General features: G+C 40.1%; 1 protein-coding gene across 4 annotated transcripts in view; it reads left to right on the top strand.

Moving 5' to 3' along the window:
* Positions 1 to 12,531, top strand: part of specc1la (sperm antigen with calponin homology and coiled-coil domains 1-like a) — a 30,393-nt gene extending 17,862 nt beyond the window's left edge. For all 4 annotated transcript variants that reach the window (XM_061730461.1, XM_061730462.1, XM_061730460.1 and 1 more), the window contains 8 exons: positions 153 to 271; positions 2,679 to 2,769; positions 3,205 to 3,294; positions 3,417 to 3,576; positions 4,785 to 4,887; positions 7,088 to 7,204; positions 7,283 to 7,342; positions 9,119 to 12,531. In XM_061730461.1, the coding sequence (XP_061586445.1) occupies positions 153 to 271; positions 2,679 to 2,769; positions 3,205 to 3,294; positions 3,417 to 3,576; positions 4,785 to 4,887; positions 7,088 to 7,204; positions 7,283 to 7,342; positions 9,119 to 9,208 (830 nt within the window). In that variant the 3' untranslated portion in view covers positions 9,209 to 12,531. The remainder of the gene's footprint in view (positions 1 to 152; positions 272 to 2,678; positions 2,770 to 3,204; positions 3,295 to 3,416; positions 3,577 to 4,784; positions 4,888 to 7,087; positions 7,205 to 7,282; positions 7,343 to 9,118) is intronic.
* The last annotated feature ends 620 nt before the right edge of the window (positions 12,532 to 13,151 follow it).

Genomic DNA, 13,151 nt, shown 5'->3' with positions numbered 1-13,151 from the left:
TCCGTGATTAACACTTAATGTTGTGACAGTTTTTTTTTTTAAATCTGAAGGTAGTGAAAAAGGTATTAAATTGGTATTAAATTTAACATAAGGATTGCTGTATAAACCCTGTATCTATCACGTCAACTCTTGTCCTGTCCTCGTTCATTCAGGTCCCTCCCCGAATGGAGCCGCCGTGGCTCCAACAGCTTCAGCTTCTCCGTTACCACGAACCCCCCTCAGTCCCAGCCCCATGAAGACGCCCCCGGCAGCTGCAGTTTCACCTATACAGGTACAAGATCAGGCTTTAGTAGGAACGCGTTTCCCATCCCATTCAGTTTCAGCTGTGTGGTTTTTCCAGTCAGAGCATCGTAGATGCTTTCTGGAGCGAAAAGTGAATTCTGTTGCTGCCAAATAACTTGCAAATGAAAAACAGCAGTCTACGAAAACAAAGCTTTCATTATTTATGTACTTGTTTTTAAAAGCTGTAAACTTTGTCTATAATTTTAGGAAAGTGTTTGGCTTTACTATTCATCATTAAAACTGGCATAATCCGAATGAGGAAAGAACATGTTTTAGAGAGTCTTAACGTTTTAAATAAATGTAATTAGAAACATGAAAATATATGCGAGGACTGCAAATCACAAACAATTGAGATGATATGTAAAATACAAAAATATTACGTTTTTCTTTTCTTCTTTTTCTTAACTGCACTCTTCAATTTAAAGAAAATACATTCCCAAAAGTCACTTCATACTTAAAAAGGGAGCCTCTGTTATCCTTGTCCAGAGGTTTAGATCTAGATCTCTGGGCTTGGGCTCCCACATGGTGGAAACACGTTGTGGTCAGATGAATCAGTATTACAGATGTTTAAGGGAGAGATGGATGCGGTCTCCTCTGGAACAAAGATAAAGGAATATTAGCATCAGTATGGAGTCATCAGCAACGCTCCATATGCACTGATGCAATAGCAGCTCGAATGCAGAAGAGCACATTGAGATTTTAGAGCAATTATTCTGCTTTAAAGCCACCGTTGTTCCAACAACACAATGCAAAATCTCATCCTGCGGACAATACAGGAGGGAATGAAGAAAAAGACAGTACCGGAGCGGCGTCCTTGCAGTCCTGACGCCCCCGACAGAGAATCTGCAGAGAAACTGCAGAGAAAATGCAGTGAAAAGCCCGTAGTGTTGCACACCTTAACATGTGTTTACAGGAAGATAAGACACGTTTATTTGTTTAGCACAGTTCAACAACCAGTTGATTCGAAGTGCTTTACAGACATTAAAACATCACAGAGTAGAAATGAAAATCATAATTTTAAAATGTAAACAAAAAAGAAAGAAATAAGAACAATAGATTAAAATCAGTAGTTAAAATGGTCTGGAAGGTTCATACTGGGTCAGCCGGGTCAGATAAAACTCCTCTTGAAAGTCTCCCTCACTTCTCTGTGTCGTAACTAGGGCTGTGGATTGATTCAAATGTCAAGAATCGATTCTGATTCTTAAGATTCAGAATCGATTATCAAGATTTGATTCGATTCCGATATTGATTTGGGTTAGTGTTATTATAACTGTTTTTTGAGCTGTTGCATGAATTATATGACTGTAGTTCTGCAAAATATTAATACTAGTATTATATTGAAATTCAACAGCAAGTATTGGCAGCTAATGATGCTGTAAGGACCAATCAGCTCCCAGAATGCTGATAGAACTGCTTTCAGAAACATCGTGGGTCAGAATTACCAAACAGATCCAGGGAGGAAACAGAGACGGATGAAATCGGTTTTATTTTTTCCCTCATTCTGTTTTTATTTGTTCCATTTTCGGTCTATTTTGGTTTTTAATTTTTGAGCATTTGGTTTTTAGCATTTTTTGCAAATGTTACCCCAAGACAGTATATAAAGTAATGAAATATAGACAATGTATGCAATTATAAACTAACACTTTAATGTTTTCATACCTTTAAACATATTTAAAGGCAAAAACATGGCACCAGTTATTCTCGTGTCCAACAAAACATTCCTTTTTTGGGGATAAACAAAAAAATTACCAAAAGTTGTAATGTAATGATGAAAAAAAAAATACATAAATACCGTAAATAAAAGAAACAAATCGATCTTTAGACATATGAATCGATTTTTAGGAATTAATATGAGAATCGATTTAGAATTGGGAAATCGTTTTTTTCAACACAGGCCTAGTCGTAACGCCTCTAAGTCATGCTAGAAGGAATGGAAACTTTACAAAGTGGTAAAGCTTTACCTTCCCCGTTCTTCTTTGAAAGTTGTTGCAGCCCTGAAATATAAAAATGCGTACATATAAACAAATTAAGTTGGTGAGAAAACCTTTGTGATACTTTGAGTTCATACCATAGACAAATCAATAGAAGAAGAGAATCCCATATGAATACAACACATATGAATGAATGAATGAATGAAGTTTATTCAGTCATTGCAACACAAAAACAACACCAAAAAAAACATTGTACACAGCATTAACTATTAAACCAAAAAAAATGTGTTGAACAATAACTGAAAAGGCATAGGCAGAAGCTTATGACATATGAATTACATATGAATACAACACATATGAATATGAAGTCTTTCTATTGATTTTTCACTTCTGCTTCAGAGATCTAAAACAAGCATCATTTGGTTGACGTTACACAGAAACAAGAACTTCTTTTTGCCGTTTCAGAGACACTCCATATCTGGGTCTATATCAGCGGCCAAGCCCCTGTCATCCCTGAGTGACAAGAGGCCCAGCTACACGGATATGTCCATGCCAGGTAAATGTTTAACTTCATTTAAGACCTGATATTTCCTGAAATGAAGGTATGTACATGCAAAACCACAGGAAATCATTCATGTGATCTGATCACAGGAATGATCCCAGAAGTCAGAGTTGGGAGAGAGCACGTTTCCAGTTTGTTTAGGGGATGAAAAGAGGAGAATAATGAAGCACTTGGTCTATTCTCAAGAGTTATGGGTTCAAGTGTTTCATGTGGACGTGCGGACTCAGCCATAGCCTCCAACGTTTCGTTTACTTTTGTTTGATTTATCATTATTTTCCTGGTAAGCCAGTCGGGCTCGTGTGCTGGTATTCCCTGAACCCAGAGGAGCTGGGATATGGCCTTCTACTGACCCTGGTTACATTTAATTACAGAGGAAGTGGGTCATATGATCCCTCTTAACGTGACATAATTGTTATGATGGATCCACAGCTGAGCACCTTCTCAGGGGAACCTCAGCGACCCGGCCGCCGCCTGCCCTCCAGAGGGTTTCCAACATGGACTCCGCCAAAGCCATTTCAGGTTGGAGATGCTTGTTAAATTCCTACCTTTACAATGGGAAATGTTTTTCAGCAACTCGGTTGGGCGGGGGGGGGCTTTAAAAACAAACGACCATTGTGTGTCATCCTCTTTGCCGTGAACAGTGTCACGCAGGAGCAGTGAGGAGATCAAGAGGGACATGTCTGCTGCAGATGGAGGCTCCTCGTCCTCCCTGATGGCTCTGAGTGCAGCCTCTTCCCCGCTGTCTCTGTCCTCGTCCTCCCCCACGGCCTCCATCACCCCCACAACACGCAGTCGCCTCAGGTACTACATGTTAATGTAAATGTATCACGATAATTTCTGGCATTTATCCCGATAACGATAAAAATTACGATAAAAAAAAAACAATTCAACTCTATCTTTTTAACTATAAATCTATCTCGCTCTCAGATCCGCCATGTTTGTTACACAAAAACTTCATCAACGGGAATCTTTCTTTCTTTCTTTCTTTCTTTCTTTCTTTCTTTCTTTCTTTCTTTCTTTCTTTCTTTCTTTCTTTCTTTCTTTCTTTCTTTCTTTCTTTCTTTCTTTCTTTCTTTCTTTCAGGCTCATTTCTTTCATTCAGGCTCATTTCTTTCTTTCTTTCTTTCATTCAGGCTCATTTCTTTCTTTCTTTCTTTCATTCAGGCTCATTTCTTTCTTTCTTTCTTTCATTCAGGCTCATTTCTTTCTTTCTTTCTTTCTTTCAGGCTCATTTCTTTCTTTCTTTCTTTCTTTCAGGCTCATTTCTTTCTTTCTTTCTTTCTTTCAGGCTCATTTCTTTCTTTCTTTCAGGCTCATTTCTTTCTTTCTTTCAGGCTCATTTCTTTCTTTCTTTCTTTCTTTCAGGCTCATTTCTTTCTTTCTTTCAGGCTCATTTCTTTCTTTCTTTCAGGCTCATTTCTTTCTTTCTTTCTTTCTCATTTCTTTCTTTCTTTCTTTCTCATTTCTTTCTTTCTTTCTTTCTTTCAGGCTCATTTCTTTCTTTCTTTCAGGCTCATTTTTTTTCTTTCTTTCTTTCTTTCAGGCTCATTTCCTTCCTTCCTTCCTTCCTTCCTTCCTTCCTTCCTTCCTTCCTTCCTTCCTTCCTTCCTTCCTTCCTTCCTTCCTTCTGCATCAATTTAACGCAGAACCATAAATCATCTTTACACAAAAACATCATCAACGGGAATTTATGGTTTTTAACGCAAGATGACAAATTCTTACCGTGGGTAATTTTTTTGACGGTATATCATGAACGGTAAAATATCACCCATTCCTACTGTCCATAGTACCGGTAGTAGGTTTCATGCTCACAGTAAAATGACACGCCACCCTGGTTTCCATGTTGTTTCGTAGTTTTAATGTATCCGGTTTCTGGTTTGGCATCAACATCACAGCTTTTCTTGTCTGATTAAGCTGCCTGCATTACCCCTACCTTACCATTGCCTATGTTATGTAGTAATCGGCGCTGGAGTATTTGATTAGGTTTCTTTTCTGTGGCTCTGTAACAGAGAGGAGAGAAAGGACCCGCTATCTGCACTATCCAGGGAGTATGGCGGCTCCAAGAGGAATGCTTTGTTGAAGTGGTGCCAAAAGAAGACCGAAGGCTATCAGGTATGAACACCAGCGGACAGAGAGCAGGAATAAATGGAAAGTTTTTCCGTTAAAATGACAGAAACCCTTAAACTGACTCGTTGTCGCCGTAGGCTGGTGCCTGCAGGGTTGCACGAGCTGCTGGTGGTGTTATTTTCTTTCTTTCCCTACAATCAATAGTCCTGCTTGTGTTGTGGTTAATAAAGACACAAGATCTTAACAGGAGGTTAGAACTGTTATGCAAAGACTTAAGTTGAGCTGGTTTCCTGCCTTCACAGGTCACAACTGCTGTTGCTTGGATGTTATCTGTGTAACCATCACATGCCAGTCATTCTTGGTCTGTGTCATCTTCCAAATCCTGAATACTCAATAAAAGGAATCCTCAATCTGATAAAAGGGGACTGAGGTCGCCGCATAACAGAGCCTTAAAAAAAAAAAAAAGGTTTTTCACTTCTTCCTGAGGCAGATTTGTAATTTAGTAGTAGTAAACATGTTTGAGAGAGCTACAGTTACAAACACCGAAATACTGCACAGTTTTCTCTCCCATTGGTTTATGTGATTGAAGATAAGTAGAGAGCGTGTTCTTGCATGTTTCTTTACGATACTCATATCATCAGAGAAACGGCAACCCCAAATAAGTCGGGACAGTTGGACAGACCTACAACCACGGCGTCGTGGAATTCTACCTGTTTATTTTGGGGAATGTTTCCAATCACTTGATTAGATAAAAACAATGAAAACCAGTTAAGTTGATTACAATTCTTTTGTTAACGAGACAGGCTACTCCTACAGCAAATCTGCTGCACCTTCATGAACTGCAGCCTCAGCTCGCATGTATAAAAACCCTTCAGGTTTCTTTGTTGGTTTGACAGCCTGTGGTTACCGGTCACTGATGATGATGTGTGGTTCAATACCAAGAATTTTAGAGTTCTGGGCCAACACACGGTTCCTGTGCTTTGTTTTTTTTATATAATAGTAAAGCTACTGTTCATGCATTGTGGATTATCCTTCATGTTCCCTTTCCCCCTCCCGTGTTGATTTCAAATTGATCAGAAATGTGTCCCTTGTGCCAGCTGTAATTAACATAATATTGGAGATTCTTGTACAAAAGTTGGCTACAGAATGGATTAAATGTCCTGACATGTACCAGGAATTGTCTTTTGTCCTTGTAAAATTGAGATGAAAGGCATCTTGAATGTTTTTGTGTCCAGTTAAAATCACTTGTGATTAAGGCTGGGTATCGATTCAAATGTCAAGAATCGATTCGATTCCGATTCTTAAGATTCAGAATCGATTATCAAGATTTGCTTCGATCCGATGAAAAATGAAAGAAATTGCAACAGCTCATGCAGTAAACAAATCATTTTAGCTTGTCTAATTTATTAGACACACATATTGCCATGAAGCACCAGGCATTCTTCAGAAGTGTCATGACAAACTGTGTCCGACTACTGGGAATAAAGTTCACCGGGCGAAAATGTAATGATGAGCAAAAAAAATTATAAAAAATCGATCTTTAGCCATTAGAATCGATTTTTAGGAATCCATATGAGAATCGATTTAGAATTGGAAAATGAATTTTTTCAACACAGGCCTACTTGTGATAATGTGGCTGGAGATGCAGACCGTTGTTGGGGCTCCCAATTTATTGCAGACGTCGACTGCGGTCTGCTCTATTTTTGAATGGCTGTTCGACTGAGCAGAGATGCTTAAACATAAAAAATGATTTAAATAACTGAACAGGAAAGTAAACGATGGTTACCACAGCAACTTCTGCCCTCTCCAGGAAGTGTGCAACATTAAGTACATCCTGTGGGCACCACTCTGTCAAAAACACTCAGCTTCCACCAGGCCCCCTGCGTTACCTGGAACATCATTGTTCCTAAATTGAGGCGATCTGAGCATCTCGTTACACGGATCCTCTGTGGCGGTCACTCGTGGTTGATGGTGGAAGTGATGATGGATGTGATATGGATGAGTAATGTTGATACACGATTCAAAACCCCATCGCTGTCATCGTACTGATCTACTGCTCTTTGTGGGTAAATCATTTTTAAGGGTTTCACGACAGCAGAATTTATGGTGACCATAATATATCTGAAGCCATGTAGGAATCTGCTCAGTGGCAGGAGGCGTTACACCCTCCTCTTTTTCTATTTTGGTTACTGTATTTCTGTGAAGTCTGCATCAACGTTTAAATGATCCTAACTTTGCCTTTCAGAACATTGACATCACTAACTTCAGCAGCAGCTGGAACGATGGCCTTGCCTTCTGCGCGTTGCTCCACACCTATCTACCCGCACACATCCCTTACCACGAGCTCACCAGCCAAGATAAGGCAAGTAGAGTTTGGAGGGAGGTGGCAGACTTTGATGATCATGTTACATGTTTACTAAACCCTCACTTTTCTCCCCAGAGGAGGAACTTCACCTTAGCGTTCCAGGCTGCAGAGAGCGTCGGCATCAAATGCACTTTGGTAAGCGTACCGGCTCCTTTCAGAGAAGCCGCTTGACACTCAAAATACAAAGAGTTTTCACCTCCTGTGTAACTGATCGTAATCATTACCAAGATATGAACTTCAGTATAGTTGCAAACTGTAGTGTTTGTTGTTCTGCTTTTAACCTCATAAACTTCACCCGTCAGTCTGCGTAGGCATCGTTAAAGACAAAATCAAGCCTAGAGACCCGAGTCCTCACTAAGACCTAGAGCAGGGGTCGGCAACCCAAAATGTTGAAAGAGCCGTATTGGACCAAAAACACAAAAAACAAATATGTCTTGAGCCAAAAAAAATGAAAAGGCTTGTATAAGCCTTAGAATGAACGCAAATGGCGAAAGGCGAAATGTTGAGAAAAAAGTCAAAATGTTGAGAAAATAGTCAAAATGTTGAGAAAAAAGTCAAAATGTTGAGAAAGAAGTCAAAATGTCGAGGAAATAGTCGAAATGTCGAGAAAAAAGTCGAATGGTTGAGAAAAAAGTTGAAATGTCGAGAAAAAAGAAGAAATGTCGAGATTAATGTTGAAGTACAATCTTAAGAAAAAAGTCAAGATTGTCGAGATTAAAAAAGGAAAAAGGAAGAAAAAAAAGGGAAAAAAAATAAAAGAAAAAAAGGGAAAAAAAGGTCAAACATTTTTAAATGTTTGAATTTTTTAAATGCCCTAGTGGCTCCAGGAGCCACTAGGGCGGCACTAAAGAGCCGCATGCGGCTCTAGAACCGCGGGTTGCCGACCCCCGACCTGAGTGGACCATATAACTCCAGTTCTTACATCTTTACACTGGCTTTCTGTCTGTCACAGAATACATTTTAAAATTCTGCGGTTGGTTTCTATATCTCTGAAATACATCCCTGACCTTCTAGCTGTGAGGTGGCTGTGCTACCAGCTGCGCCACCGTGCCCCCTTATGTAAAGCGCTTTGAATCGTCTTGTACATGAAATGTGCTGCACAGATAAACTTGGCTCGCTGAGTTCTGACTAGGGCTGCTACTAACGACTATTTTAATAGTCGACTAGTCACCGACTATTGAAACGATTAGTCGACTAATCGGATAATTAGTATTTTTTTCTTAAATTTAGTATGAGGTTGCTTTAATTATGTGGCAAATGATAATAAACGCAAGAAGGATGGGTATCAATGAAAAATAGATATTTTATTCAACTTCTTTGGACTGCATGCATTTATTTTAAAATACTTTTGTCAGGCACAGTCAGGCATAACGTTAAAGCTCTCTTTTAAAGGCAAAATACGCTTAATATCCTACCAAGGCGAGTCCGTTTCGTTCAACACGACGTGCTTTCTCTTCAAATGCTCGTGCATTACCGACGTGCTCCCGTGATAAGCAAGGTCTGCTTTGCAAACTTTGAAAGTGATCTTTTTATTCGCCGTGTCCAGGCTAAAATGCTCCCAAACTTTTGAAGTTTTATTACGCGCAGCTGCTGCACAGGACGCCGTCATTTTTGTTTACCTGCTACCGCTCGGCGGAGACGCTATTGTGCATGAGCAACTCTCGGCAGAGATTGTATTGAAGTGAGATGCCTCACTCCATTGGAAAAACACGTCTGGCGACAATTGTCGACAATGAAATTCATCGTCGACAATTTTGGTTATCGATTTTTGTCGACGAATCGTTGCAGCCCTAGTTCTGACAATGATCTACTGTCATTGTGGGTACTTTACCTGTTGTTTTATCATGTGATCAATTGATTGTAATATCTGGAATAATCTCAAGAGTTTATTTCTCTTTCCCTCTATTCCAGGACATTAATGAGATGGTGCACACAGAGAGGCCGGACTGGCAAAGCGTCATGACGTATGTTACAGCCATCTACAAGTACTTTGAGACCTGACTGCACCGAGTGGCTCACCCTGCACCCGCAGCACAATCAGAGCCGCGTCGACCTTCCCGGGCTCTCGACGACCTGTCAGTCCCACCATCAACTGTCTTACCTCACTGCCCCCCCCCCCTCACATCACAGCAACACCTGGTCACGCTGCATGTCTGAACGGTGAACGGCAGACCTGAACTTCAACGGACATGCACACGGCTGTTCATACGTTTACTGTTACACTAAAAAGCCGTGAGAAGCGGCTGGTGAGCACCTGGTCAGCCGAGGACACGCTGACCTGCGGTGAGATCCTGTGGATCGTCTCGACCTTCAGCTCATGTCTGAGGAAGCTACGTGAGAAAGAAACCAAGTCTCAGTGCCTTCAATCTGGCTTCTGTCCCACACACATTTCTCCACATCCTACTATGTTTCCAGGATGTTGCGGTCTGTTGAAGGGGAATTCGTTCAAATCTGACTTTAATCAGGTTTCTTTGCAGAAAAACGTTTAATCAATCGTCTGTCTTTTTCTTTTTCTTTTTTGACTGAATATTTATTGGATCTGTTCCACTTCACGTTCTGTTTTTACACAATAACCAAAGGCTAGTAATGTTGGAAATCCCTCATGGCCCCAACAACTCCCTCTGAACGCGCTTCAGACAGACCGGGCCTCTTCTGTTGTTCTTAGTTTTTTTTTTTTGTGTTTTGTTGCACCGAGTTTTCCAGACCCAACAGTATGATCCAGATGCCTTTTTCAACAGATAAAGTGCCTGTGAGTTTGATGCAGGGGAGGACCAGGAAATGAGCTCTGTGACCGCAGTTTGTGAAGCTGAAGATTTAACGTGTTGCCAAATATGTCTCGGAGTCATTTGATTGGCAACTTCGCCAGACAAGCTGATGCTTTTCAAGCACAAACGCCTGTTAGATTCATTACACGTTAACACGCTAAAAAACACTAACAGCCTTTGATAGGTTTTCACTAATCATTTTTATAAAGGTGGACTAATGTTCATGTGGTGTGTGTGAAGCCCTGAATGCTTGAGTTAACTGTATAAATGCATATGATTGCGTTTAGTAGGGCTTTGTTTGCCAACTTGCATTTCGACTTCTCTCATTTGGCACATAGAGCCCACAGCAATATTTAAACATTACCTAGATGCGAGTGAGCAGGATGGAGTCTTTAGTGAAATGGATTTCCCCGTAAAAGATGAGCTCTGGTTAGACCAGAGAGGCTGGTGGCGTGAAAAGAAACGTCGGTTTCTCAACCTCAGATCTCTGGTTTCCCCCAGCAGAGCGGCCGTCGTAGGTCCAGACGCAGGCGTTAAGTAGGCCAGTGCCATTTAAAGTTTGCTGTTTTGACATTTTGGGTATTTGTTCTCTTTCCTGCCAAGAGCTGGATGGGATGTAAACATAACTTCTTTGTTTTGATCAATGCGCGTCTCAGGCCTGACGCGGATTAGATTTTAGCATCAATCCTGGAAAGAAACAAGAAGTAAAGTATTCTGACTCTTGTCCAGGGTAGTAAAGTACGCATACCACCACCCCTCATGATTAATACAACGTTATATCTCATTTATGTGAATGCCACATCTTGGGGTTTTTACGAGCGACTGTTTTTCTTGGACTGAATCTGTGGCTTCTTAGAAGCTCCCTCAAAGTTTTTGTGCAGATTAAGCCATTTATTAATTAGCGCAGCATCGCGGCCGAGCAGAGCTGGAGCCCTCCAGATTTAATGAACGGTCCCTACATCTGGCTGTAGCTTCATATTTAGCATTGAGACAAAGGTATAGTCTTGATCTCCTTGTATAACCTCCAAAAAAAGGTAAATTAGCATGATTCCCAAAATGTCAAACGTGAAACATCTGCAAACTTTGCAAAGCTATTTTGCATATTAATGATAACTGGATTCTGCGTCTGACTTATATAATATTGTGCATTCTTTGCGGGATGACACAGGTTTTTTTTTTTAAATATACAATTAAACATCACTAGAGATGAGTTGTAGCACAATAAAAGAAGCTATTAGCTAGATTCAGTCTGCGTCTTTACTGTTAAAGCTCTCCAACTGCTGTGTGTTGATCGGGGCTCAACATTGCGAGATCTCTGTATTTATTTGCATAGTTTCCGTGAGGTCACTGCTATTTTAGTGTCTTGAGTGTCTATGAATTTATTGCACACACAGTAAGTAGCTGCACTGAGATAAGCTGTTTTGTATACCACACTAATTTCTTGCCTTAAGAGTTTAGCTGACGGCTTCTGCAACTGAAAATGTGACATTTGAAACAGCGGTAGGCGGTCCCTAGCAGGCACCTGGAGCCCTTTTCTAAAACCAGGTCCTTCTCGTCTCTGCCCCTGAAGGAAGATTAAAAGCGACGGGCATGGAAGCTGTAGTTGATCTCCCTTATGTGTCTCGTGAAGGCGAATAAACACTTTTGATTGGGGTCTGGCGAAGCTACCAGCTGGTATCGGTAGCAGATCCAGAGGCCTCCGCCTCTCCACAAGTGTGTACATCTGCATTAAACGCTCAGTGATTTAAAGTTTGCACAGGAGCCTGCAACAATAACAGTTTCTGTTTTGTGTACACGAAGGAGGTTTTGCGATGCCACAATGCTGAAGATCGTCACCCAGCAGTCTCGGGTTTAATTACACCTCTGGCCCAAGTGTTTTATTGCTCCCCGACAGGAACCTCCAGGAGATGCAGAGGCAGATTTGAAGCCTTGCGATCCTTGAAGCGGAATGTGTTTTGATCACGCTTTAGTGATCCCTGGGACTCTTTTACGAGGTCCAACATGTGCTGATGTGGAGTGATTGATGGAGGCCGAGCCCAGCCGGCTGCGGAGAGACCAGATGGCTGACAAAAGCTAGGAAGCACATTCCTCCTCCACATGATGCAGCCAGGATGGACATGTTACATAGTTTGGGGACCTACGCCTTCCAGGTCTACGGCTTTAGATCAACAAGCCTAGCAAATGTGAATAGCTCTCTATATCATGCCACATTTATTTGACTTTTTTTTCTCCTTTACTTGAATATACTAAAAAAAGTTCCTCTGAACTGGTTGCCTTTTTTTTATTTTATTATTATGTTTTCTTCAAACAGAACAAAATGTTGCAGATTTGCCTGTGAGAACGTCTCAATCACACTCCATGCAGCGTTGAAACGACCCCCTGGCAAAGCAAAAGCTAAATATATACAGTATATAACTGTGTTTGTGTGTAAAAGGCACTGAGCTGCAGTATTATTAAGGGCACACTATGTTGATAATCAGTTGTAAGAAAATGTTGTCTGGTGGTTTTATGTTGCTTTATTGTTTTTCTGGCAACACCAGAAGTTATAAAGAACCATTGAACAGCCACTTCTTTGTCGTCATCTTTGTGTGATGAAGTTGCTTTACCTCAGGATGAGAAATAAGCAGAGCTGGGTAGAGTAGCTAAAAATTGTACTCAAGTAAAAGTACTGTTACTTTAGAATAATATGACTCAAGTAGAAGTAAAAAGTAGTCATCCAAATAATTACTTGAGTAAAAGTAAAAAAGTACTTGGTGAAAAAACTACTCAAGTACTGAGTAAGTGTTGAGTAACGTCTGATTTATTTTTTTAACACAACCATTCAAACAGACAAAAGTACAAAATAATCATCTTCAGGCAAATTAAATCAATAAAATAAATTAAAATTAATAAAAAAATATCTTAAATTAAGATAATCTTAAAGTAAATTCAAGTACAGTAAAAATAACAATGTCAATGTCAATTTTATTTATAAAGCACATTTAAAAAACGACCGAGGTCGACCAAAGTGCTGTACAGCATACAAGAAAATAAAACAATACCAAAAGAAAAACAGTACCCAGTGTAGAAACAATAAAATCACTAACATACTAAAATGATCAATAAAATAGTAATAAAATACAAATTTTAACAGAATAAAAAAATAAATTAAGCACAAGTAGCACAAAATTTCAAGCCTT

The sequence above is a fragment of the Cololabis saira genome, chromosome 9 (genome assembly GCF_033807715.1).
Source record: "Cololabis saira isolate AMF1-May2022 chromosome 9, fColSai1.1, whole genome shotgun sequence".
Lineage (NCBI taxonomy): Eukaryota > Metazoa > Chordata > Actinopteri > Beloniformes > Belonidae > Cololabis > Cololabis saira.
Note: the sequence above shows the minus strand (reverse complement) of the source record. Positions and strands in the feature narration are given on the sequence as shown.